This window comes from Poromitra crassiceps (assembly GCF_964638095.1).
Source record: "Poromitra crassiceps genome assembly, chromosome: 1".
In the NCBI taxonomy this organism is placed as follows: domain Eukaryota; kingdom Metazoa; phylum Chordata; class Actinopteri; order Beryciformes; family Melamphaidae; genus Poromitra; species Poromitra crassiceps.
Window position 1 is genome coordinate 2549842 of NC_139623.1, and position 25922 is coordinate 2575763.

Here is a 25922-nt window from a genome sequence, read left to right on the forward strand (position 1 = left end):
TTAAAAGGCGTGGTTATAATGCTTAAGGCCACCTGTAGCGCCGACACCAAAATATCGAGTGCGCTGGTCCACACCCACTAATCTGCGCTGCGCCTGGCACTAAGCGCAGTTTTTAGGCCGTTGCAATGATAGAGCCCATAAAGTAGCTACTAGCTAATATTTTCTGTACTTAAATATCAAAAGTATTTTTTTATATTAACTCATTGAGTGCCATGGACGAGTATGTTCGTCATTTCGTTTAGTAACGTAGAGTGCCAAGGACGAGTATGTTCGTCAATTGCGTTTTTTGACGGTGGGACGTGGATCAAAGCATCAGGCATCTCCTGTACAAATATGGGAGCTATTGAAGGTGTATAACCTATTTTACGGACTCATTAGGTGGCGACAGTGCTCTCCAGATTACAGAAAGGTCCGGAAAACTGCAGCAAAAAGCCGTGATCAAAGAGAAGCCGATGCATGCTGCAGCCAGAGCCATATAGATTGCTCTGTCTGCAGCTGACGTCGGGCTGCGAACATCAGTCAATCCGCGCACACAACTGAGCTCCTCTGCCTCTGTCTGTCTGCATATAGTTTCTCCACACGATTACCCGCCAGAAAGGCAGCACCCGACGCCGAAGGGCCAAACCTATCCCTGCAGTCCCGTTTGGCATTTCCTTGTCGCGCTGGGAGCCGCCCGGGAGCCGCCCGGCGCAAAAACGGAGGCTCCAAAAATAGACTGGGTGCGTGTGGGGAGGAGTTTGCAGCTGAGGCGGGGAGAGGGGGGTGGGGCACGCAGGCTCCACAGAACTACACCACGTCACTACATCAGAAAATATTAGCTAGCGTCAGTGAATGTGCTTGAAATGCTGCATTTCACAAAAGGCTGAATATCTCAGCTTATAATTTGAAACCTGTCTTTTTGCTCAAAACAGCCTATCTTCTCCGGCTCATAACTAAAGAACGGAAAATGGGATCAATAAACTTTTTTTTGCAGATGATAGAAGAGAGTCTCCTCGTTCTTTGTGCGTGTTCGGTCTTTACATAGTAATATCACACAATATTCTGTGGGCCTCGAGAAATCACTGAAAACGCTCTGAAACTCTGGCACTGGGAGCTTCCGTTCTCCAAAAGTGGCTGGCACTCAATGAGTTAATGTACTTAAAAGTATTGAAAGTAAAAGTACAAGTAAATCCTGTTTATAAGAAAGCAAGCGGTCCGGATTTTCTGAATTTTTAGCTTTATTGTGAGTTTGCTTACATTACATATTTACCTGTCTGCCATTTGAACTGACTGCAGCTTTTGGCACAAGTGCCTGCTTTAGGCTATCATGGCGATGAGATATTTCCATCAAGGGGAAATATATAATAATAATCATCATCATCATCATCATTATCACCATCCATCATGGATATCTCCTCCATATAGCTATATGCCTGGATATTGTCACGGCCAAATAAACAGTTAATCAATGTAATCACTCTATAGAAAATAGAAATTGAAACTGACGTTACCTTTCTGAAACACATGACATTATTTGGGCTGTGACAAAATAGCGACAGTTACACCAGAGTAGCAACGGAAATAGCACAATTTACTTTCAGAATAAAATGCTTCTCACCTTTGGAGAAACAAATACATAATTTCAACGAATGAAACGGAAAATCAAAATACTTGTTTTGATGTTAAGATTACATATGGCATTAAACTGTGGCTGTAAAGCATGACTCAAGATTCATATTAAGTATAAGGATTTTATTTTGAAATCCTTAAGCGGAAGACCTATACTTTTACATTCTGGCTCCGTGGATGCTTGACCAATTTGAAGCTTACCTCAAGAGACACTTGTTTTCGGGTTTTCTGGTGGCATATTCCCTCATTTTTGTTCCATTGGACAAAATGTAAAGACAATTTAAAGTAATTAACTGTCGGATTTCAGTCTGTGGGAACTTGTAACATGGATGAAAAGACTTGAAGAAGCGCTGACGGTAAGCGATTGGCAAACGCAACTTGTAACACAGAAGCACGGATTCGCTAGCCAGGCTACTGATTCGCCACAACACCAGGTGTTTGTTTATTTTATAGTAACGACTAACTAAGGTGCTTTTGGGAAATGTATCAGAGTAAAAGTATAGATTTTATTATGAAAATGTGGTTGAGTAAAAGTGAAAGTTGAAAGAAAAATAAATACTCAAGTAAAGTACAGATACAAAAAAAAATGCTAAGTACAGTAACGAAGTATTTGTACTTTGTTACTATTTACACCACTGGATTTTGGTGGTCAAAGGCCAAGGTCACTGTGACCTCTCGAACGCCATTTTCAAGCTTAACGCGATATCTCAGGAATGCCTTGACGGAATCTCATCAAATTTGCCTCAAACATCGCCTTGGACTCAAGCATGAACTGATTAGATTTTGGTGGTCAAAGGTCAAAGGCCAAGGTCACTGACCTCTTGAACGCCATTTTCAAGCTTGTTAACGTAATATCTCAGGAATGCCTTGACGGAGTTTAATCACATTTGCCTCAAACATCGACTTGGACTCAAGGATGAACTGATTAGATTTTGATGGTTAAAGGTCAAAGTTCAAGGTCACTGTGACCTCACCCAATTTCCAAGCTGTGTAACACAACATCTCAGGAGCACCTTGACGGAATTTCTTCCAATTTGCCTCAAATGGCGATATTATATAGTTTATATTATATATTTTTATTTCATTAACGGAGCATGTGAACTTGGGCATAAGGGAAATTAATAATCCATCCACATATAAAAACATTTTGGCAAAATACCCAAAAGCAGATTGCCAACATTTTCTCCCCCCTTACTCATCAGAAGTATTTGCATGCATAACACATTTGTTGAGACAAAATGTGATGAGCAAAAACAAGAAATCAATCCACAAGCTATTAATGCTAGGCTGTGAAAAATGCTACCTTATCTCTAGAGGGGAGACTCGTGGGTACCCATTGAACCAATTTTCATTCAGATAAATTGAGCTGAGAGGTCAAGGGACCCCTTTGAAATAGTTTTCCCTTGCCAAAATCTATCCTATGTTTGGAGTGTTATTTAGCCCCCTTGCCAAGAAGCTAGCATATTATGCTTGGTATCAATGGATGCTTTAGGTCTTCTAGTTTCTTCTGATAACAGGATCTCCACTGTAGCTTTAAAAATTACCCTGCTACAGCCATTTGATTGCCCGCGGAAATCGGGAATGTTGGCAGACCACTCGGGGCCCACCTGCAGTACCTCCACGGCCCACTAGTGGGCTGCGGCCACAGTTTGGGAATCACTGGTCTATACTATTTGAGCAGAACTGCTTGTTATTGAGAGGGCTACATGTAGTCTATACTATTTGATAGGGCTGTGGCGATTCACTTATCTCCCGATTCGATACTATCACGATTCTTGGGTGCCGATTCGATTTATATTGCGATTCTTAAGTATTGCGATTCTACGATTATTGCGATTCGATATTACGATTTATTGCGATTTTTGTTTATTTTTTTCTTTTCTTTTTTCAGTTTGTTTGCTTTTTTACACTAGATTAGAACATGGGAAAAGTTGAATCATACACTAGAGACTGTATATTATATATCATGAGTAGGGCTGGGCGATATAGTTAAAAACAGGGGCGGACTGGGATCATAATTCAGGCCGGGCATTAGATACCAAGCAGGCCAGGCCGATATGGGCCAACGCGCGTGAAATTTGGGCCGTTTGAAGCCAGATTTGGGCCGTTTGAAGTCCAATTTTACAATGAGATGCACCCACTTTAACCCTGAAGTGTAATTATTACTTCAGACTAACTAATAAAGTAATAAAACCACTAGTAAACCAGTAGGCGGCGCCTGGCCTGCTGTTCAGTGAGTGGCCTGACTGCAAGCACCCAAAAAAAATTTTTTTTTTTTTTTTTTTTTTTTTTTTTTATTATTATTTGCGATTATCGATTCTGGAATAAAAGATCGATCCAAAAAATCGTGACATTAAAAATCGCGATACTTAGGTGAATCGATTTTTTCCCCCACCCCTACTATTTGAGCAGAACTGCTTGTTATTGAGAGGTCTATTGCAGCGGTTTTCAAACTGTGAGGCACGCCTCCCCTAGGGGGCGCGAGAGAGCTTCAGGGGAGGCGCCAAGTGATGGGAAAAAAACTGAAGAAGAGAGAGGAAAAAAATAAACTCTGGTAGTAGAGATGTAGAGACTATGAAAATTTCACGATTATCATGACCAAAATTATCACGGTTATCGTATTATCACGGTATTCGTAAAAAATAGCTGAAAATGTTCAAAAAGTACTGAGAGACTCACTGAAATCATTTTACAATGTTTTATATTGAAAACTCAGACCCAAAAAGGATTGATACACTCACTGAAATAATTTCTCCAAGGCTGCACGTTTGCATCTGGGAGACTGTTGCCAACTTTGGTTGATGATGGACAGTATTTACGATGTTTTTCAAAGCACTGTAATCACGGTACCACGGTAATCACAGTACCACGGTTTTAATGATAATGAAAATTTGAAACAGTATGTTATCATAAAGAATTTTATCGCGGTTATCATTAAAAACCGGTTATCGTTACATCCCTATCTGGTAGAGTAGAGTAGAGTAAATCTTTATTTATCCCCCCTGGGGCAATTAATGTGCAGCATAACAAAAAAATGTATTTAAAAACATACAGACATGAAACAGTAAAAAGTAGGGATGTCTTAAAACATAGTACCGGTACATTTAAAAGGACACAAAACCATGTAAGTTAAAACAGAAAAGGGGGCATGAAGTAGGCTACTATTCGATCCAACAGTTCAGACAGCGAATAGCCTCAGGAACAAAAGAATGGCTGTATCTGTTCCTGCAACAGCGGGGCATCCTATTAGCCTGACTCCGCCATATGGGGGCGGCATTGTTCCACAAATTCACAATCCCACCTCTGTCTGAATTTGGCTCAACATTGGAGTTTAAACCGGTTTAAACCAGGCGACCCAATCAGCGTGAGCTACGGGTGGCCCTTAGGCGAGACCGGGTGTGACGCCACCGAGAAGCGCCTGTGCGTTTGTATTTCTTTCACTATTCAACATGGCGGCGGCTACCGATGCTAGCTCCAGTGGGCTAGTCAAACATTATTCAAAACAATAAGCTAACATAAACGTTAAACACTTGATCTTACAGTGAGTACGAAACCGTAACTGTATTGCTGTAACATTATCAACTATGAACGTTAGTAAACAAGACATTGTTGTAGAATTTGGGGAGATAGCCTTCAGACCGTTGCTAGGCTGGGAGAATTTAGCAGCCATCAGCTAGCTGTAAGGCTAGTGAATGGCTAGCCGTTAGCCATTCACGCAAGTCACACAAACGCAAAGCCCTTCTCACCACTGCCCAGTAAACATGTAATCTGTTATAGTAGTTTAAACCATAATTTTTGTTCCAAATAGAAATAAATCATAACGTTAATCAAAATGCCACTGAATAGCTAATCAACACAGAACTGCAAAGATCAGTGTGATGTATTGTCCCTTTACTGTTAGCTGAACGCAGTGTATTCTGCTATGACTGGCATGATTGGAATGTTGGCTGCTGTTTAATAAACCATGTTAACTCACGTTGGTGTCCGAGTGACATATTATGTTATACAGGCGAGTTTAAAGATCTCAGGATATAACAATCAGTTTATCTGATATTTTCCCCCGTATGACGCTTGCATAAATTATACTGTGAAGTGTGAATATAGCTCTCACAAGCATATTGTAGTCCTTTATGTCTGATATTTTGGAGCTGTTACTCAAGAAATTGGTTTATCGATAGAACATAGCTTAAGATTTTGCACTTGCACTTTTGATAGGGGGTAAACAAACGGCATGGGAGCCAATACTAGGAATAAATAAACAAGGAACCATTCTTAAAGTTTGAGATTATATCCAAATACATGCTGCATGGTGTAGTTTTTCCTCTTCTCTGTGCATTCCTTGATACCTTGACGTCCTCTGGGCTCCAAGCAGCTCCCTTTCGCAGATTCATCCGACATCAACATCTTTATGAATTTACATCATCTTATCATTGTATCCAATCGTGCCTCAAGACCAGCAGATTATGTAACAAGTAACAACACCACACACGGTCTTTTCTCCGTTTAGTTTATTATCAGAAAAGTAAGCAAATAACATTCTCCAGTCATGCGTAAACATCTACCATTCCACTGACAGATATGCTAAAATTCACCAGTCCTTAATGCTAAATAGTAGCGTTAAATCATTATATTGGCTAGAGAGCGTTGCGTCTCCATGACGTTAGCCGTCCAGGGTGCGTGCCACTCGGTGTCATATCGTGTCATCAGTTCCCTGAAGAAACAAACAACGATATGTGTTAGTAATTAATCGCTGTTAACGTTAACATTAATCATCAATCATCAGACGTAGCACCCCAACCTCCGGGCGGGCGGCGCCTGTGCCGGGAGCCCCCCTCCCGGCCGCGGGCACCCAGCACAGCCACCGCCCAAGCCAAGAGCCCCTCGCGTGGGCGGTGGCTGCCCTGGGTCTCCACAGCCGGGAGAGGGGCCCCCGGCACGGGCGGCGCCCGCCCGGAGGCCGGGGCGGCTGCTAGCTAGTTGTGGATTGCTGCTGCCAAGCTAACTCGCAAATGTTGCTAATGTTAGCGTAACATCAGTTAATCCAATCATTTACATTTAACGTGCAAAATGGCCTACCTGCACTTCATCCTCAGTCAGACATCTGCAGTTATTCTTCTTTGTTTTGGCAAATTGAATAGTCAATGTTTGCACCCAATATTCACCTTACAAAAACAGCAGAAATCTGCGACCTCCATGCTAACTATTTAGCAATTGTAGTCCTAGCTAGCTGTTTACCAGGCGCTGCCGCTGCTACGTCATGAAGGCAAGTCGATCTGATTGGTTGGTGTTGGCACGCCCAGACGGTGACAGACAGACGGTTCATCCAATCACCTGCCAAGTAGCTTGAAAAAAGTGACCGCCCTCTTCAGCAAGGTAGCTTGGCCAAACCCAGATGGATGTTGGTTGTGAAACAAATGTGAACGAACTTACATCCATCTGGCAGCGTCAGGTTAGCATCCTATACCTGTGCCCAAAAGGAAGGAGGGAGCTAACGTCAGCTATGTGTGCCATGCAATGTAGGAATTTAGCCAGGGGCAAGGGCAAAAATGCCCCCAAGAAATCTCAGAATGCCCCTAAAAACCATGATCCGGGGTCAAAAATTGCCCCAATATTTAATTAGCAACATTCTGCCAATTGATCAAGGTGGATTCACTTGCACTGTTGATTCTGGCTGGCAGTTGACAACTCCAGGTACACGACATCCAGAAAGGAGAGGACCCAATGTCTGATGGTGAGAGAGTGAGGAGGCTTCCAACGTAACGCAACCATATTTTTAGCAGCTGTAATACCAGCTAGTACACTACGCCTTGCAGCCTTCGACAAATTGAGCCCGGACAAGTCATTCAACAGTAAAGCGGGTACAGTTACTGGAACAGTTACAGATGTTAAGTCAGATAATTTAGCAGCCACCTTCGTCCAGAACTGTATAACCGGTGGACATTCCCACACCATGTGAATAAAAGTGCCAGCAGCATTCAAACTACACAGACTGCAAGATCGGATCATTTATCAGTTTCATAGCGTATAGTCTAGGTGGGGTCAAATAAGTTCTATGCGCGTAATAAAATGAATCTGTTGGTGGTCTGGGTTACGGGAAGCCTCCCTGATATTTGCCCACACCTGATCCCACTCAAAATCGGGGTCTAGCCCTGGGAAGTCACACCAACACAACCTGTCCAACGATAAATCAAAGTAAGAAGACGCAAGCAAAAAGTTATATAATTTGGAAAGTAGGCCCCTGTTATTTCTTTGTGCAGTAAACATGTTAGCTTTGCGGAATTACCGGTACCTCAACACAATTTTGTATCAGCTTTAAATGTCCAATATATACAGCATTAAACAAACGACCATCAGCATTCAAATGTGCAAAAACGTTATATTTATTGAAATGTCGTGATCTCATGTCACATTACATACCGTTATGCCCAAATGTTCTACTGCCCAGAAGCGTCACTTTACATGTATGGTAGGGAATTATTTTCATTATGTTAAACCAACATTTATCTTCCATAATGCATTCAATCATAATCACAATGCTATGAAGACATTAGCTAATCACCACAGAGCTGCACAGACCAGTTTATCAGATAATTTTGCCGTAAAATGTGTCCAGGTGATCAGCTCTGAAGCCCCGGCTTGTATGGTCGCTGCCCGTCCGCTAAAATCCGCTTTCGATATAGGTGTTATTTTGATAAACTGACCTCATAACCGGGATCTATACTGTTACGTGTGTCTACTAACATCATTAAAATATCATAAAGATAATGCTGTTTCTGGTAGTTTACTTTTAATCTATGGCTACGTTGCTAGGCTAGCTAGCCTGCCTTGGCAACTGGCTGTGCTGTGGTTGGGATCATCTGGTTTGCTGTGGCTGGTGTCAATCAAGGAAACTTCGCTCCAAAAGTTAGTCTTTTTTATCGCCTCTTTTACTCAACTTTTACTGACTTGAAATTGTTTATTCAGACCATAAACTCATTCGAAAAATGTTTATTTAAGACACAGACCGAGAGACAAGTCTGCTCATTTTTCCATTGAGGACAATGTACGTGACGTCACTTGCGGACCGTGACGTGACCATGACGTGCGCCCCCTCCGGCCTTTTGAGAGAATGAAATTTCAGGACCGGCTTCACAGCCCCATTGTGTTGGCCACTGTTTAGTACCTATGAGAGAGGAGACAGCGTCTGGTGCGAGCAGAAAACAGAGGAAGTATGACCCTGATTAATTATTATTTGGACTTACATCGTTTGGTCCCGAGGATGCTCCCCTGTCACAGTGTGGACTCTGCAAAGAGGTGCTAGCAAATGACAGTATCCCCCACCTCTCCAAAAAGGCTATAAAAGTCCTCATCGCCTTCAGCTCAACATACCTGTGTGAGTGCGGGTTTTCCGCATTCACCATGATTAACAGCAAGTACCAGTCAAGACTGCAGGTAGAGGATGATCTGCATTTATTCCTTTGTACAGTGTGTCCATCACTCGTATATGCGCATCCAAGACATAGACTCATTGTTATGCCTCCGCCTGCAATAGCCAGGCCGAAGGCATTATGGTTTCGGGTTGTCCATACGTCCGTCCGATGTTCGTTAACGCGATATGAGGAATGCCTTGACGGAATTTAATCAAATTTGCCTCAAATGTCAACTTGGACTCAATGATGAACTGATTAGATTTTGGTGGTCAAAGGTCAAAGTTCAAGGTCACTGTGACCTCACGAGCGCCATTTCCAAGCTCGTTGACGCGATATCTCAGGAACGCCTTGTAAAGGATTTATGCAGTGTTGAGACATTGATATAAAAAGCAATGCTATGGTGCACAGATATTGCCGAGAGCGTACATAAGGATTTACGCACAATGGGTAAGACAGCTCTGAAAATCAGCTGTCTCACCCATCATCACTCATGCACAGTGATGATGTTTTAAAATCTTAAAAAATAAAGATAAAGATGTTTACAATATTTTGCAACACATTTGTATGCCTGAGTGCATACAACAATTATCTATCTTTTTTGGGTGGGGGGGGGGGGGGGGGGGCGTGACTGTCTACATGTTTTCTCAGGGGAGGTTATTGAGAGGACTTGCAGACATGATCATTTTGCAAAGTGTGTCCAGTGGGCCAGTTTGAAATTGGCCTAATGAAGGCAGTGTCATTTCTTCCTCACCTGTATTATTCTACTCAATTTTTGAACTGAACTTTATAATGATGATGAGTCAGGTCACAAAGAGAGAGGTGTACAATATGGAGACTTAGATTAAATAATTTTCAAGAGTTTAAGTATTTACAAAATCAGATAATACAGTACCACACTAGAGTAGGTTTTTGTGGGGGAAGATAATTACAGTTCACAAAGAGTACTGGCAGTATTCTCGTTACACATGCGTACTCCTTATTTCCTCTATAAACAAAGAGACTCATTGCCTGGGCTCTGGCATTTGTGGCCTCTCTCCCACCGCCCTCAGAAATGAGTGAAAGATGAACTAGGCAGTGAATAGGCGAGGTGCTGCAGCAGAACTGTGACGGCTATACTGCCTCTCTGAGGACTGGAAAGCCCTTTACTGGCCTTGGTGGCAAATTGAGTGAAGAGAGGGGTGTTTGGGTCACAGAGTTGTGTCACATTAGATTAGATACCTGTAGGTCCTGGGAATGGACAGTGAGTGATGTTTTCATTCTGTGGAAGATGCCATCAAGGCTTTTAGAAATGCCTTCATGAGATTATTGACCTAGTAGTGGTCCTTGATTCTTTTTTGTGTGTGTGTTTTACTTCCTTTACATTCTCTTCGGAGGTTATACTTCCATTTAGAATGAAACGCAACACCGCCCACATGTATTATCGATCAAATTGCCAGCAGGAATTTAGCTCCATTTGGACTCCTGTGGTGTTATCTTGCACCAAGTGTTAGCAAGTTCAGCTCAACCGACTGTCCTGTAATGACCGATGGAACCAGCCGGCATGGTCGGTGGTTTCCAAGTGTCACTCAGTTGTCTTCTTGTTTTTGTTTGTCTTCGGTTCGCCCTCGAGCTTTGCGGTAAAACAAAGACTCGTGCCAAAGCCAGTCCTGAAAGAATGGGCAAGAATAAAATCAACATTTTGTCTCTTCATTAGAGTGGAAAACATTAAGACCATCTTTTGTTCCTATTCTAATTGGCATTTGATACTGCACTGCATTGTCTCTTGTCTTGCAGATGTCAGTGACTCTGTGCATCTATGCAGATGGACGGTGCTGGAGTGTCCCTACTGAAAAGCTTGGCAGAGGCTCTGAGCCATGATGAGCCCTCTTGGCGATAAACAGCCCTCTTAACCCAAAGCAGTTGGGTACTTCATTTGATGGCTTGTCTCACTGATGTACTATAGAAAGAAGACAAGATGATGGCTAATTCACCCAAGATTTCCACTTCCACCCCTTCCTAAAGAAAAAAAAAACATTAAGAAGAAAAGTCTTCAAAAGCTTGCAACGGACATACCCCCACCGTACCAAAAACAGTTGTTTATGGCTTTGCAACTCAGTCTAAATAAACCAAAATTGCTCTAATTGAGGTATGTTCAGTCCAGCATAGATTTTTTTTTTTTACCCCTCACATCATTAGATCCCTCATTTTAGGTTTCAGCCAGAACAGGCTCGGTAACTAGATATCTGTTGCTTACTCTTGACAATGCAAGAGGCTTTTCAGAAGGGGGGAAAGGTAGAAATGGATTTCATTAGTGCAAGTCCGTATACTGCACTCCCCCTCGTCTCTTTTTGGTGTTTTGTTGGACCTCCCATCTTCACAGGCCCCTCGCCTCCCTCCCCCTTATGGGAGAGGTGAGGCTCCACAAGTCATTTAACGTGGGAAACCCAGTCAATTAAACGAAGGAAGCCAGCCTTGCAAAATCCAGGCCTCAGGTCCTGTTACAGTGTGGCCTAGCGCGAAAAGAGCAACTTATTCATATCATCACTTAATGCAGGGATTGGATGTTGAGAATAAAGATTGAGTATCCCGACGGATCCCTAGCACAGTCAATTTATTGTTGCTGGTCAGTCAGCGAAAATGTGCCCATTTCGCAAACCAACGGAAACTTAAGGTAACTGCTGGAAAAACCCAGGTATTGAAACTTTTCTAGCATGGCCACTAGTGAAAGCCAGGCAGTGTGTGTGGAGAAAGCTGCCATAATGACCTGGAGGTCAGCCAAACGAAGCAGGCAGTGGCTTCCAAGAGAGGGAGAAAAAATAACAAACAAAACAAAACACTTCAACAGATGAAACACACTGACCTTTATACGGGCAGTGCAGCCAAACTTCTCTCTCGCTGTTACAATGCTGATCTTTCTTGTGACTTCAGAACTTAAAAAGTAATTGGGAGCGGACCTGAGTAGGGCTCTCTGTGATCAAAGCAACTCCGCTGCTTGGCCTGGGTGGATGGACATGTCGTCTGTGCTCTCCTGTCGGGGGAATACCGCAGGAGATTCCCCCCACCCCCACCGCTACCTGCCATGCTCTCATACAGCAGTTTGTTGAAATGTTATCAGAGTATAAATGGCGAAGTAAAAAAAAAATAAAAAAAACTTTTATATCCGAATAACCTTACCAATTTGTGGGGTTTCCAGCGGAAACCTGATCTTTTTTGGTGTTTCCTCTACTTGTGGCTCTGTCGTGTCTCACAGTCCACTCCAGCGGCTGTCCGCCGGTGTATGGGGGTGTGTGGTTAGCGTCTAGGTTTCTCTGGCCGCGCAGCAGACACCCACTCTGACTTCCTGCTTGACTCATGTCACTGTGTCTGGCATTTGGTGTTATCATGGAGAGCTTCCCATGAGCCTGAGGGTGTAGCCTAACGTCCACTACAGAGTGATTGCCCTACTGAGGTTCAGAGGCATTCTCAACCTGCGTTTGATTACCTGATTATGTTGTTTGTTTTAGCCCTTTCTGGAAATCAAAAACGGTAGTCTGCAACCTTTTTTTAGGGTGATTATCCTCACAAAGATGTGTCTTGTTAGCGTCAGTTCATATTTCAACCCAATTAACTTCTGATAACGACGGAGTTGTCCCAAGACTTTCAAACATAATTCACACACGGATGTTTTTTTTTTCTTAGGTAATGGATGGAGATTATCATAATTATCATCCACGTGATTGAAGTTGACTAGAGTTTGTTTAAACAGTCTAAATGGAAGCACTATACTGGCAATGTACCATGCAGAGTAGGGGCTGTTATTTGCTAGGTTGGTGGTAAGTTATTTGCCAGTGATGTGCAAGTGCCTGACAACCAGCTAAGGACATTGCTTGAGTAGCATGTGATACTACTTGAATTAATGAATTGTGGAGAAACACATTCTGATTAGGTTCGACCGCTCTCTTTCTCTCACTCGTCTTCTTTTTGATGTCTCTCTCACTCTGTCCTTATTCACCTTATTCTTTGCCCACACATGGACGCTTCCGCATTACGTCATTCCGTAATAGTATTTCCGTTTTGACTTGCCAAAAACTCCGCAGGCAAGATGGCTGCGCACACTCCGCATCTAAACTGGCAGAATTACTCCGCCATAAACTAACATATCTTGGCCAATACGTATGTAACATGCAAAATAAAACAACCCGTAATATCTTAATTTTATGTAGAATGCAGAGGATATGTAACTGTTTAGTTAAACTTGCATTCCAGGAATATTGTGCTCTTAAGATGACGTTAGTGGAGTCGAGGCTGTTGCGTCCTGAAACCCACTAGCGTAACCTATGTGCGATTCGAAATAATGCATCCGAGATAGAAACGTTATGAATATAGCCACGTTATAAACAACAAACTAACGCTGGTGATCCGTATGGAAACAGTGTTACTCGAAATGGTTAAAAGTTATTATCAATTTGGTCATTCAGTGGCATTTTACTGCCATATAACATAACTAACTAGTGGCTAACCACAGAAGCCACAGAAGGCAACTAGCGCTGAAACGGAAGAACAAATACGTTTGCGTTGGAACGCGGAAGAGAGAAAAAGTGGGCGTGGTGAATAAGGTGAATAGTCTTGCTGATCAAAGCTCTCAGACATGTGTTTCACCAACCAGCAATAGTAGCAGCAGCAGTAGTGGTGGTGGTGGTACACTTCATTATAGAACATATAAAAAGTAGAGCGTGCACATCCACTCAAATTGCAGGTGCAGGACAAAAGCAATGAAACATATAAAAAGAAATAGAGTCCGCACACTGCTTGACTTGCTCCCAGTCGATTTATTTTTGACGTTTCGGTCAACAAGGACCTTCTTCAGAAGAAGGTCCTTGTTGACCGAAACGTCAAAAATAAATCGACTGGGAGCAAGTCAAGCAGTGTGCGGACTCTATTTCTTTTTATACACTTCATTATAGAGCCCTCAGAGAGGCCAGTGTCTTGGGGTCAGTGCAGAGTCAGACGAACGAGGGATGCCCCCCCTCCTCCCTGCCCTCCCCATCCATACCCTTCAGATTGATTGTTATTCTTTTAGATTGGTGGCACAGCTCATTTTCACTTAATTGCAGTTGATTATACAATTTCAGCTTTTTTCAGGTATGGGATCTAGGATAAACCAAATGTTTGATGTAGAGGATCTGAACACAACCATGCCTGTCTACAGCTCTTTTATACTGATTAGGATGCATCTGACCCATGTCGTGCTGTGGTATGGAAATGTCAATGACCACCTGACTTTTGGCTTTGTGACCCTGTCTCATAACATCTGAACTTTGCAACTTGCCAAAAAGTGTTAGTGACCAAAGGGGCAGGTTGACCTGGTAAGAGTTGGGTTAAATTATACTTTCCACTCTTATATCCAATTGAAAACAGTTAAATGGCCTTTGGAACATTTGTTGCAAATACTGTAGGCTTATGTAGAAGCTTATAATGCAGGCTTTCATTTTCCATCTCCACATTTTAAGACCTTCAGCATTATGCTGGATAACTAAACAAGACTACTACCAAATGTTTTAGCGCTAGCAAATTGTTCAGACAGCACAGAGACACATGCTTCAAATATGCCTCTACTTATTGTGGTAATCTGAAAGGATCGCACAGTATGGTCATCTGCAATGCAGCGGTCGTAGTATCTCAAAGTGCAGCAAATTAGGTTTTATAAAAAGCTAAACAGTCTTTCATGATCCATTTCTCTTTTTCTGTCAAGCCCCATTCCCTTAGGATGACATAATTTAATTCATTTATCCAGTATAAATAAGAAAAGTGACTACACCGTGCAGCAGTGCCACTGAAGCCAAGCAAGTGGTGGCAACAGCCCGGCCTCACTGTACGGATGCAGATGTTATTGAACAGTCAGTCAGCCAGGATGAGGAGACTTTTAATCAGTATTTAGTCTGCCAAGTAATGTGGAAAAACTGTTGTTTCATATGTTGGGAGAGCTGCCAGTGCCAGGTTTGAACAAGTGTGTCATGTTGTCTGTTCTCTAGGTCCCGTCTACAGACAGGAATGCCCTGAGCTCTCTGTGGGGCAAACTGGCATCTGAGATCCTGATGCAGAACTGGGAGGCTGCCATGGAGGATCTGACTCGCCTGAGGGAGACTATCGATAACAACGTAAATGCCCCACTTCTCAGAATCTGATACGCTGTTTAGATTCCCTTACATAGACTCTCATATTGACCACTTGGCATTTCAGCACAGCACTGCTGTGGTGGTTCGTTTTTTTTCTCTCTCCCTCCCCACTCTCACTCATCCCACTACTTAAGAACTTGGATTTGAGTACTTACTGGCTGTAGGTATTTGACTGATGGCTGTTTAGGAGGCAAGAACATTTCTTTTGCATTACTGGAGAATGTGTGAATGATCTCTTTATCTCTTGTTGCTTGTCCCTTCCTGGCTTTTTCCCCCGTTGCATCCTGCCCTTCCACCTTTGTCCTGTCCAGTCTGTCAGCTCCCCTCTCCATCTCTCCAGCAGAGGACATGGCTCATTCACTGGTCTCTCTTCGTCTTCTTCAACCACCCCAAAGGCAGAGACAATATCATTGAGCTTTTCCTGTATCAGCCTCAGTAAGTATGATTTACGACAATATTGTTTACAGTCTGGTTTCTTGTTTTACCCCTTGCTTTACACCCAGAAAATTGCAATACTACACCAGATCTACACTTGGCTCTTGGGCCAAGCAGGAGGTGGTTGTAAAGATAAGACTCCGTTTCCACAAAGCAAAGGCTGCATGGCCACAGGAAAGGCAAAGCAGAGTGCTGCAGCTCAGTTGGACCTCGACTCTCAGGGTTGTTGGCCCAGGAAGGTGAATCTAAATGGGCATACAGCGACTTCATTGGCAGATAATCCTAGGTCCTGTGAGATTTGGATGAAAAGTTGGAGCTATTTTCTAGAACTAACTCGAGTTGAAGAAAACCATTTGCTTTAAGAAAGCTTTTTTTTGTGGGGGGGTGTGCTTCTTCATGAACCCCACTGGTATTTTTCAAGTGCTTTCAGTCGTGTGTGTTTTTTGTGTGCTCTGTTTACTCTCTCAAGTGGAGAATGAGGCCATGTGTATCGCAGATCGGAAACTTTATACGCTGTGTTAAAATTTGCACACCACCTATTTTGATGTTTTTGCTCCCTCCTCCTGTCCTGATTGTAGGTTTGTGCAATTGAACAGATGATTGGACTCCACAGATAGGATGACAGGCCACCACAACACAGCAGACATGAGATGTCTGCTGCCCTGCAAAGCTAAAAGGGGGTAACTCGCCAGAGTGTAGAACTGAGAAAAATGACTTTAAAGTTTTGTTGTTGTCCAGCCAAATGTATTGTAGGAAGAAAACTGGAAATGTGTTAATTATTTGTTTATTTAATGTAGTTATTTATCTACATAATTTTTTTTAGCTCAAACTTGACCTTTGACCCTTATTTGGAAGTTACCTTACTCTGGCTTTGCATTGTCTGCAAAATAATAAGGGGTGATGCCAAGCAAAAAGACAGTAACTTCAATTTGATCCTTCACTTGGTTGCTTATCACTATATAAAACCAGTATATATGATAATAATGATAACATAGACATGAAGTCTCATGTTCATGACACAATTACGCTTAATATAATACACGTATAAATATAATATAACTAGATTATCAGGCCGCTACACATCCTTCAAGCCTAGTTTGGTGGGAGTCTTGTTGGCCCGTTGTGTTTCTGTGTGTTGGCGCCTCGGGGGTTAATGTCATATGAGCTGGCTCCTCGGGGGTTGATGTCGTATGAGCTGGCACATCTGGGGTTAATTTCATATGAGTGGCACCTCGGGGGTTAATGTTGTATGAGCTGGTACCTCAGGGGTTAATGTCATATGAGCTGGCGCCTCGGGGGTTAATGTTGTATGACCTGGTAGCTCAGTGGCTAATGTCATATGAGCTGGTGCCTCGGGGGTTAATGTCATATGAGCTGGCACCTCTGGGGTTAATTTCATATGTGCGGCGCCTCGGGGGTTAATGTTGTATGAGCTGGTACCTGGAGGGTTAATGTTGTATGAGCTGGCACCTCTGGGGTTAATTTTATATGAGCGGCACCTCGGGGGTTAATGTTGTATGAGCTGGTACCTCAGGGGTTAATGTCATATGAGCTGGCGCCTCGGTGGTTAATGTTGTATCAGCTGGTACCTCTGGGGTTAATTTCATATGAGCGACGCCTCGGGGGTTAATGTTGTATAAGCTGGCCCCTCCGGGGGTTAATTTCATATGAGCAGTGCCTCTGGGGTTAATGTGGTATGAGCTGGTGCCTCGGGGGTTAATGTGGTATGAGCTGGCACCTCGGGGGTTAATGTCGTATGAGCTGGCGCCTCGGGGGTTAATGTCATATAAGTTGCCGTCTCTGGGGATAATGTTGTACGAGCTGGAGCCTCGGGGGTAAATGTGGTATGAGCTGGAGCCTCGGGGGTTAATGTCATATGAGGTGCCTCGCGGGTTAATGTATAAAGGTTAGGGGGTTAATGCCATATGAGCTGGCAACCTTGGGAGTTAATGTGGGTGTCTGTGTGGGTGGGGGTGGTAATTGGTCCGATGTCACAATCATGGCATTAGGCCTGCCCAGTAATGTAACTCATACCTCAACTCAACCTGAGCATTCTGGTGAGTTACCCCCTTTTTGCGTTGCAGGGCAGAGCATTCAGAGTGCAGTCAAACCAAACCAAACAACCGTAACTGATGTTACCTTAGTCTTGCTTGGCTTTTCTAGGGCTTTTGGAAGTTACTGTAAATATGACCGCCTATTTTCTCCAAAAAACAACACAATTGACTCAAGATATTTTTCCACATGATAAAGCAGATCTTCAATGTTCCAAAAATGACAAAAACTCATTTTTGACAAAAATTGAGTTACCCCCTTTTAGCTTTGCAGGGCAGTCTGGTTCTCTGAATTCTACTCGGTTTTTAATTTTATTGTGGATGATTAAGGGTGCCTGCCCAATAATTACTCATGAAAAGTGCACCCGACCATCTGTGTGGACAAACTGAGGTGGTTTTGTGTGCTTTGCAGTTTCACAGTCTAGAAACCTCATGTTTTCCCCAGTGAGGCTTGGCTTGGCTCTTGCCCCCATCTCTTGACCATTACTTCCTTTGGCTGAAGTCAGTGACCAGTGGCTGGCCTTCAGCTCCACATTTGACCTCCCTTACCCCTGCAGTCAGCAGTTGTTGCCCAAAGCCTTGTTTGTGTTCTAATGACAGACTGCACTGAGTTCAAGGGCATTTGTGTAGGAAATGATGTTCGATAACAAACTGTGAGTTAACTGTGAACAACTGCAGGTGCAAACAGGACAAATAACACTGTGGTAATGCAACCCAAGCAGTCACTTGATTGTCTGTATCACATGTTCTACATAATTTTCTTCTCCAGATGGGCTATGAAATTGGAACTTGTATCCCTGTCCCTATTCCCTGTAGTCTCTCTGTTTCCCCATTCCTCCCCCTCCCTTCTCTCCTCTCTGGTACCTCTCTGTTTCCCAATTCCTCCCCCTCCCTTCTCTCCTCTCTGGTACCTCTCTGTTTCCCCATTCCCCCCCTCCATTCTCTCCTCTCTGGTACCTCTCTGTTTCCCCATTCCCCCCCTCCATTCTCTCATTGCTGGTGTCTCTGTTTCCCCTTTCCTCCCCCTCCCTTGTCTCCTCTCTGGTACCTCTCTGTTTCCCAATTCCTCCCCCTCCCTTCTCTCCTCTCTGGTACCTCTCTGTTTCCCCATTCCCCCCCTCCATTCTCTCCTCTCTGGTACCTCTCTGTTTCCCCATTCCCCCCCTCCATTCTCTCATTGCTGGTGTCTCTGTTTCCCCATTCCTCCCCCTCCGTTCTCTCCTCTCTGGTACCTCTCTGTTTACCCTTTCCTCCCCCTCCCTTCTCTGGTACCTCTCTGTTTCCCCTTTCCTCCCCCTCCCTTCTCTCTTCTCTGGTACCTCTCTGTTTCCCCATTCCTCCCCCTCCCTTCTCTCTTCTCTGGTACCTCTCTGTTTCCCCATTCCCCCCCCCCCCCCTCCCTTCTCTCCTCTCTGGTACCTCTCTGTTTACCCTTTCCTCCCCCTCCATTCTCTCATTGCTGGTGTCTCTGTTTCCCCATTCCTCCCCCTCCATTCTCTCCTCTCTGGTACCTCTCTGTTTCCCCTTTCCTCCCCCTCCCTTCTCTCTTCTCTGGTACCTCTTTGTTTCCCCTTTCCTCCCCCTCCCTTCTCTCCTCTTTGGTACCTCTCTGTTTCCCCATTCCTCCCCCTCCATTCTCTCATTGCTGGTGTCTCTGTTTCCCCATTCCTCCCCCTCCCTTCTCTCCTCTCTGGTACCTCTCTGTTTACCCATTCCTCCCCCTCCCTTCTCTGGTACCTCTCTGTTTCCCCATCCCCCCCTCCATTCTCTCCTCTCTGGTACCTCTCTGTTTCCCAATTCCTCCCCCTCCCTTCTCTCCTCTCTGGTACCTCTCTGTTTCCCCATTCCCCCCTCTCCCTTTCTCTCCTCTCTGGTACCTCTCTGTTTCCCCATTCCCCATTCCTCCCCCTCCCTTCTCTCCTCTCTGGTACCTCTCTGCTTCCCCATTCCCCCCCTCCATTCTCTCCTCTCTGGTACCTCTCTGTTTCCCAATTCCTCCCCCTCCCTTCTCTCCTCTCTGGTACCTCTCTGTTTCCCCATTCCCCCCCCTCCCTTTCTCTCCTCTCTGGTACCTCTCTGTTTCCCCATTCCCCATTCCTCCCCCTCCCTTCTCTCCTCTCTGGTACCTCTCTGCTTCCCCATTCCCCCCCTCCATTCTCTCCTCTCTGGTACCTCTCTGTTTCCCAATTCCTCCCCCTCCCTTCTCTCCTCTCTGGTACCTCTCTGTTTCCCAATTCCTCCCCCTCCCTTCTCTTCTCTCTGGTACCTCTCTGTTTCCCATTCCCCCCCTCCATTCTCTCATTGCTGGTGTCTCTGTTTCCCCATTCCTCCCCCTCCCTTCTCTCCTCTCTGGTACCTCTCTGTTTCTTGTAACGTTGAAAATGTTTTGAACAGGGGAAATTTGAACTCTGACTTGATTTCTTGGCTGCATGCCTCAGTAGCATCTTCAGCAGCCAGTACAGCAGCGTTGTTGCCCCAAACTCGAAAATGATTAAGTCCCCTAAGTGGGGTTGGGTGAACGTTACTTATCCACCCTCCCACCCTCCACCCCCAGGCCTTCCAATCCCAGATATGGTACAGTGACTCATGCAGGATTGCTTGCCATTGGAGCCCCCCCTGGAGAGTGAGTAGGTGTAAGTTAATCAGGAACACAGCATGGAGCATTGTGGTCTGCCACGGGAGTCAAGCAACTACAAAGGGAGGGAGGGAGGGAGGGGGAGAGCTCCTCTAAAACCAGGCTTGACGATTGCTCCGCCGAGCAACCCACTGCTGTTTTTAGCCCCGACATCACAACTGCCACAGGTCCCTTGTCCCTTTAATTGTTCCAGCTAATTAAATCGTCGTCGGCGCTCTTTCTCTGAACGCCATGTGTTCCTCTGGCCTAAGCTATAGGAGAGTTGAAGGGGCCCCACTTACTGTGGCGGGGTGAACTCCACTTCCGCTTTTCAGATTTAATTTGGTCAGTGGGGGTTGAGTGGAGGGTGAAGTTCAAAGATAGATGTTGGGATAAGAATAAGGAGTGGTCCTGATACAGTTATTGCACATCTTGAAAAGGCAGGCGTTGTATGTGTGCAGACCGTACATGGGATTAGAATGAGCCTGTAACAGGGCCCTGTCTCTCGTGCTCAGCCCTTAGCCAGTTGACCTGTGGTTGAAACACCAGTCCCTGACGGATAGGGTTTCAGCTACTGGGCAGGTCCCTGCTCGCTGATCTGTATCTACTAGCCAGGGTTTCCTTTCCCCCTCCCTCTCATAAGACGCTAATGAAAGAGACGGCTTAGAGTTGGGACCCATGTCCTGCAGAGAGGGTCCCGTTAGGTCACTTATCTATTTAGCTGGAAAGGCTATTTCTCCTTTCTAAATGCCAGGAACCCAATAAGCAGCCAAAATGTTATATTGTGTGTCCTTGTAAAGATCATGTCTTTGCTTACGTTGGTCGGATAAGTGATGACGACCTTTTATTTTGTCATTCCAGATACCTCAATGCCATTCAGACCATGTGCCCTCACATCTTGCGTTACCTAACCACAGCGGTCATCACAAACAAGGATGTCCGTAAGCGCCGGGCAGGTTCTGAAAGATCTGGTGAAGGTCATACAGCAGGTAAAACTGTCTTTTTCATCTCATGATGTTTCTTACACTTTACAAAGTACACACAGTTATTAGGTCATTACTAGCCCGGTGTTTCATACAGGCATCGGTGAGTGAGCAACTGACCATGTAAAGCCAACAGCACAGTCCCTTCCAAGAGCAGTGATAGTTTATTGGGGTTTGGGTCCATGCTGGAGAAGTCTTGAACCCATTACATTTGATGAATGGTAGTGCACTGTCTGATTGTAGTGTACCGATGCCTTCCCCACCAATGACAGTAGCTTCTTCAGAGATCAATGGCTCTGAAATCCAAATAAGCACCGTCTCGGTGGGTTGTGGGTAATCACTAAAACATGTGCTCACTGCTCTCTGCTGCAAGGCCTTAGGTCTTCTTGGGACTCTTCCTCTAAGCATGGTTTGGAACTGTTGGGAGTTTAGAATGTGTTTTTGCTCAAGTCCTTGTAAATCGTAATGTTTATTTAGCTATGGTCCCCAGCAATTGGCATTTTGATTACGTAATAGGCATTGTTCTTTGCTTGTCAAGCAACTTGAACTAAATCATGTTTTATATTATTATTTTTTATCTGATTTTATCAGTGATTTGTTGGACTAGAACAAACACACAATTTGAATGCCTTACATGCATAGTGTTGGATCATGAATCACACAGGATTCAGATATTACAAGTTCAACATGATTTAAAGATAATTTCATTTAAAAGCTTTATTTGCATCCAGACATAGTTCAACCTTGGTTTCATTTGCAATAGGTTTAACAGTTACAACAGACAGACAAGATGCTAAAAGACACTAAGGCCATGTTTAGACGACAACCATCTCTGCATAAAACGGCAAACTAGCGTTGCGTCCTCACCTTTTATTTCGCATTTACACACAGCTGGTGTGATAACAATTTGCGTGCAGACTGTCAGGCTGACTGAAGCCGCAAAAGCGTCAAGTGAGCCAGAATAACATTGAAACTTCTGGTTAAAACCTTCACAATAATGGTAATTAAATAAACTAATAGTCTTATTGATGCATGTCGCAAAGTTTTTGTGTGATCCGAAATACACAGAAGACATATAGAACACAGACAACTAAAAGTCAATTTTAACACGCAGTGAGTCAACGACCCTGATTTTTATTTACCCAGTTATAAAATACGGCTTTTATTTTGAAGGTAAAAATGCCTAGCTTCCCCTATTCTGTCTGTTTCTAACGGGCTTGATTTAGCTTTGTGATTAAAGTTTTTAAATGCATTATCCACGCGTCTGACACAGAAGTCACAAATGGTAGCCTAATAAACTGCTCCAGATCATGCTCCAGATTGGATTACCAAATAAGAACCCAGTAAAGCAACATAAAAAAGACCTGAGCACAATTGGGACTTCACTTGAGGAAATGCATCGCAGACAGTGAGTTGTTGTCAATTATTCAATGCGGGAGACAGTGATTAATAGGCTATGTGCGACGTTAGTAGGGGGGATTTAACGCAGATTGTGTTTTTAGCAAATCGTTATCACGTTTGTTGAATGTCAATGTGACTCATTGTGCCTGTGCCATAAGGCTGTATTGGGCTAGTTCAATGTTCCCATTGCCTACCATTGTCTAACATGGCGAAGGGGGGCTGTGTCGTCACCTGAATAGCGTTTCTCCACTTTACACAGCGACAGTAAGGGGCAACGTTTTCAAGAATTCCACTCTGGGAGCTGTTTTCAGATTTGGGCATTTTCACCCCCCAATAACGCCGTCACCGTGTAAAAGGAAGGCACTAACACTAAAAAAGTTTGCCGTTTTATGCAGGGAGCGTCGCCGTGTAAACAGGGCCTAAATGTACTTATTTATTTATTTTTTCCAGGAGTCTTACACCTACAAAGATCCAATCACAGAGTTTGTGGAGTTGCCTGTATGTGAACTTTGACTTTGATGGTGCACAGAAGAAACTGAGGGAGTGTGAGTCGGTAAGTACTTCACCACTCATGACTCATTTCAACCTGTTTTGGGAAGAGCAGTCAGCCCTGGTTTATGGTTCTCTGTGGTGATAGTGTGATGTACGGGCGACCCCTGATTTGTGTGTCACTCTCCTGAACGTTCTCATGGACCATAGTAGTAAACACCATTCATGATCATGTCATTTTTCATGAACCATAGTAGTAAATATGATCATGTGATTTTGCTTTGACCTTATTTGCTGGAGTTCTACATGGGACCAGTGCAGCAGATGCATACAGACCAATGATAGTCTGTGCCTTACATCATACTGAGTGATACCGAGGTCCTGTTGGACACCCTATGACTCAAGCCCTCTTGTCAGATTTTTACTATTGCCTGTAATTGTCCATCAGGCTAGTAGTTAACCATAAAAGCTTTATAAGCAAAAGTCTATGCAGAGGCGTGCAGACACTCATTTTAAGAGAGAGGTCTGTCATACAAAAACCATTTAGGGCACTTATTTCCATTTTGGTTTGTAATGGCTCAATGGCTTATACCATAACAATTGCAACATAGTCCTTGAGCTAAGAATGGAATATGAGTAGCATGCTGTAAAATACCTAGGGCTGCAACAACGAATGAATACAATTCGATTATTAAATTTGTTGGCAACAAATTGCATTCTCTATTTGTTGGTTTGCGATTCGTTGGGTCACAGAGCTATGTAATTATATAAACGTATAATATATAGCTACTATGCTGTGACTTGCTGTATCTGCTTTGTCGCGCAGCTGCCGACTTCCTGTGTTGTGACTACGTCACGTGTTGTATCAGGAGCACCTACAGCACACAGAAGTTTGCATATATAATTGAAAGGAGAATTTCTTTATTTCTAAGCGGTGCAGCTGCTTCTATCACTGATTTTGTATGTAGTGTCCTTCCTTCTGTCCGTTAGTTACGGCATGACCCATCCTTCCGTCCGTTATGGCATGGACCGTCTTGTCTGTCCTGTGGGCCCCAGCCCCACAATGTCCTGTGGGCACCAGCCTCAACAATCGTCAATTGGTGGGGCTGTCCTTCCGGCCGTTGTGGTACGGACGTCTGTCCATCCGTCCCTTATGGCACGGACCGTCGGCCTGTCCTGTGGGCCCCCACAATCGTTGATTGGTGGCCAGTAGGGATGCACACAATTAATCGAAGCTCGATTACTCGCTCGTTAAGGATTTACTCAAGCATGTGAAAATGTACTCGATCAAAACAAAAGAAAAAGCAACGTGCATTCTGTCAGTAGAACAGTGTTTTCAAATCATTTTTCAATTATCCTCCAGAGGGTGCATTGATATCACTGTAGCAGACTGTTCAGTGTGTATGCGAGGCTCTGTGGATGTCCCCTCAGAGTTGCCGTAGAACAGGAAGTGGGGGACTTATGTTGTTGACCGAGCCGGTTTTGACGAGTGTGCTAACGCTAGGCGCTAGCTGTCTGAGAATAGTGTTATAATGTTACAGCCCGACTCTCATTTATTGTTTTATTAACAAAGTGTAAGTAATAGGCGGACCCGGACACTCGGCTACATCACTATAGCCCTTTCCAGACGAGTCATAAGATACTTGAACAGTGTTCATTCAGATAAATTGGCTCGCTCCTCTTCCTCAAACCTGGAGCAACCCACCATCAGCGAGGAAGAGAAAGAGTTGCGACGCACGTACAACAACAATCACTTGAACAATGTTCATTCAGATCCTAGTCTCACCTGGACTGGAGCTGAACAACTCGGCAACAGCGTTTAAAATTGCGTTTAAAATTCTGTTGTACGTCGCTTTGAATAAAAGCGTCTGCCAAGTGAAATAAAAGTAAAAGAGCTGCGATGGCTGCAACGCACTGCGAGCAGAAAAAGTCAACAATAAGTAAGTGAGCCCCTGCGGACACGACGGGGATTCTGGGCAAATGTTGACATGTCTAAAAGTTATGCCTCTACGTTTTTATGTGTTTCAGAGCGTAGGTAGGCTATGCAATGCTGTGAGAAATATACAATAAGTTGCTGCTGTATAAATAAAGGTTTTATTGAGGAAAAAACACATTTGGTTTGGTTTGGAAAGTTTGTATTTTTAATTACAATTACTCGATTGATTGCTCGTTAACGTTACCAATGATCGATTTCGGAATTTGTGGAAAATGTGCATCCCTAGTGGCCAGTCATTGTCATCATTGTTGAGTCGTGGCCTGTTGTGACTGATGATGTCATATTCATGAAGTAAACAAACACAATCCATCCATGATGTCATACCCACTGATGATGTCATGCCCCACAATCATCGAGTGATGTGACGGATGATGTCATGTCCCACAATCATCGAGTGGGCCAGTCTTGACTGATGATGTCACAATATCTATGACATCACTGATAACCCAACTTGCAAAACCTGCACCGCTTACTTCTCACCTGGGTGTGATTTTTCAACCTGGACCCTATTTTCCCAACTTTCTGCACCAATTTAAAAAAATGTCCCGGGCGTCTGGGTATTGTAGCGGTAGATTCCCTGCCTACTAACACAAGGGTCGCAGGTTCGCGCCCTGTGTTACCTCCGGCTTGGACAGGCATCCATACAGGCACGATTGGCTGTGTCTGCGCCGGGTGGGAAGCCGGATTGAGGGTTGTCGTGGTCACTGCACTAGCGCCTCCTCTGGTCAGTCGGGGCACCTGTTTGGGGCAGAAGGGAACTGGTGGGATTAGCGGGATCCTCCCACATGCTTACGTCCTGTGG

General features: G+C 44.1%; 1 protein-coding gene across 1 annotated transcript in view; it reads left to right on the forward strand.

The window, feature by feature from the left end:
* The window catches only part of eif3ea (eukaryotic translation initiation factor 3, subunit E, a), a gene marked incomplete at its 5' end in the record, with an annotated part of 73931 nt that overhangs the window by 17446 nt on the left and 30563 nt on the right, over window positions 1-25922 (forward strand). Inside the window, 7 exon segments of the mRNA XM_083637877.1 lie at window positions 15008-15133; window positions 15463-15478; window positions 15481-15586; window positions 21113-21203; window positions 21205-21240; window positions 23086-23127; window positions 23129-23188. Coding sequence (XP_083494003.1) covers window positions 15008-15133; window positions 15463-15478; window positions 15481-15586; window positions 21113-21203; window positions 21205-21240; window positions 23086-23127; window positions 23129-23188 — 477 coding nt within the window.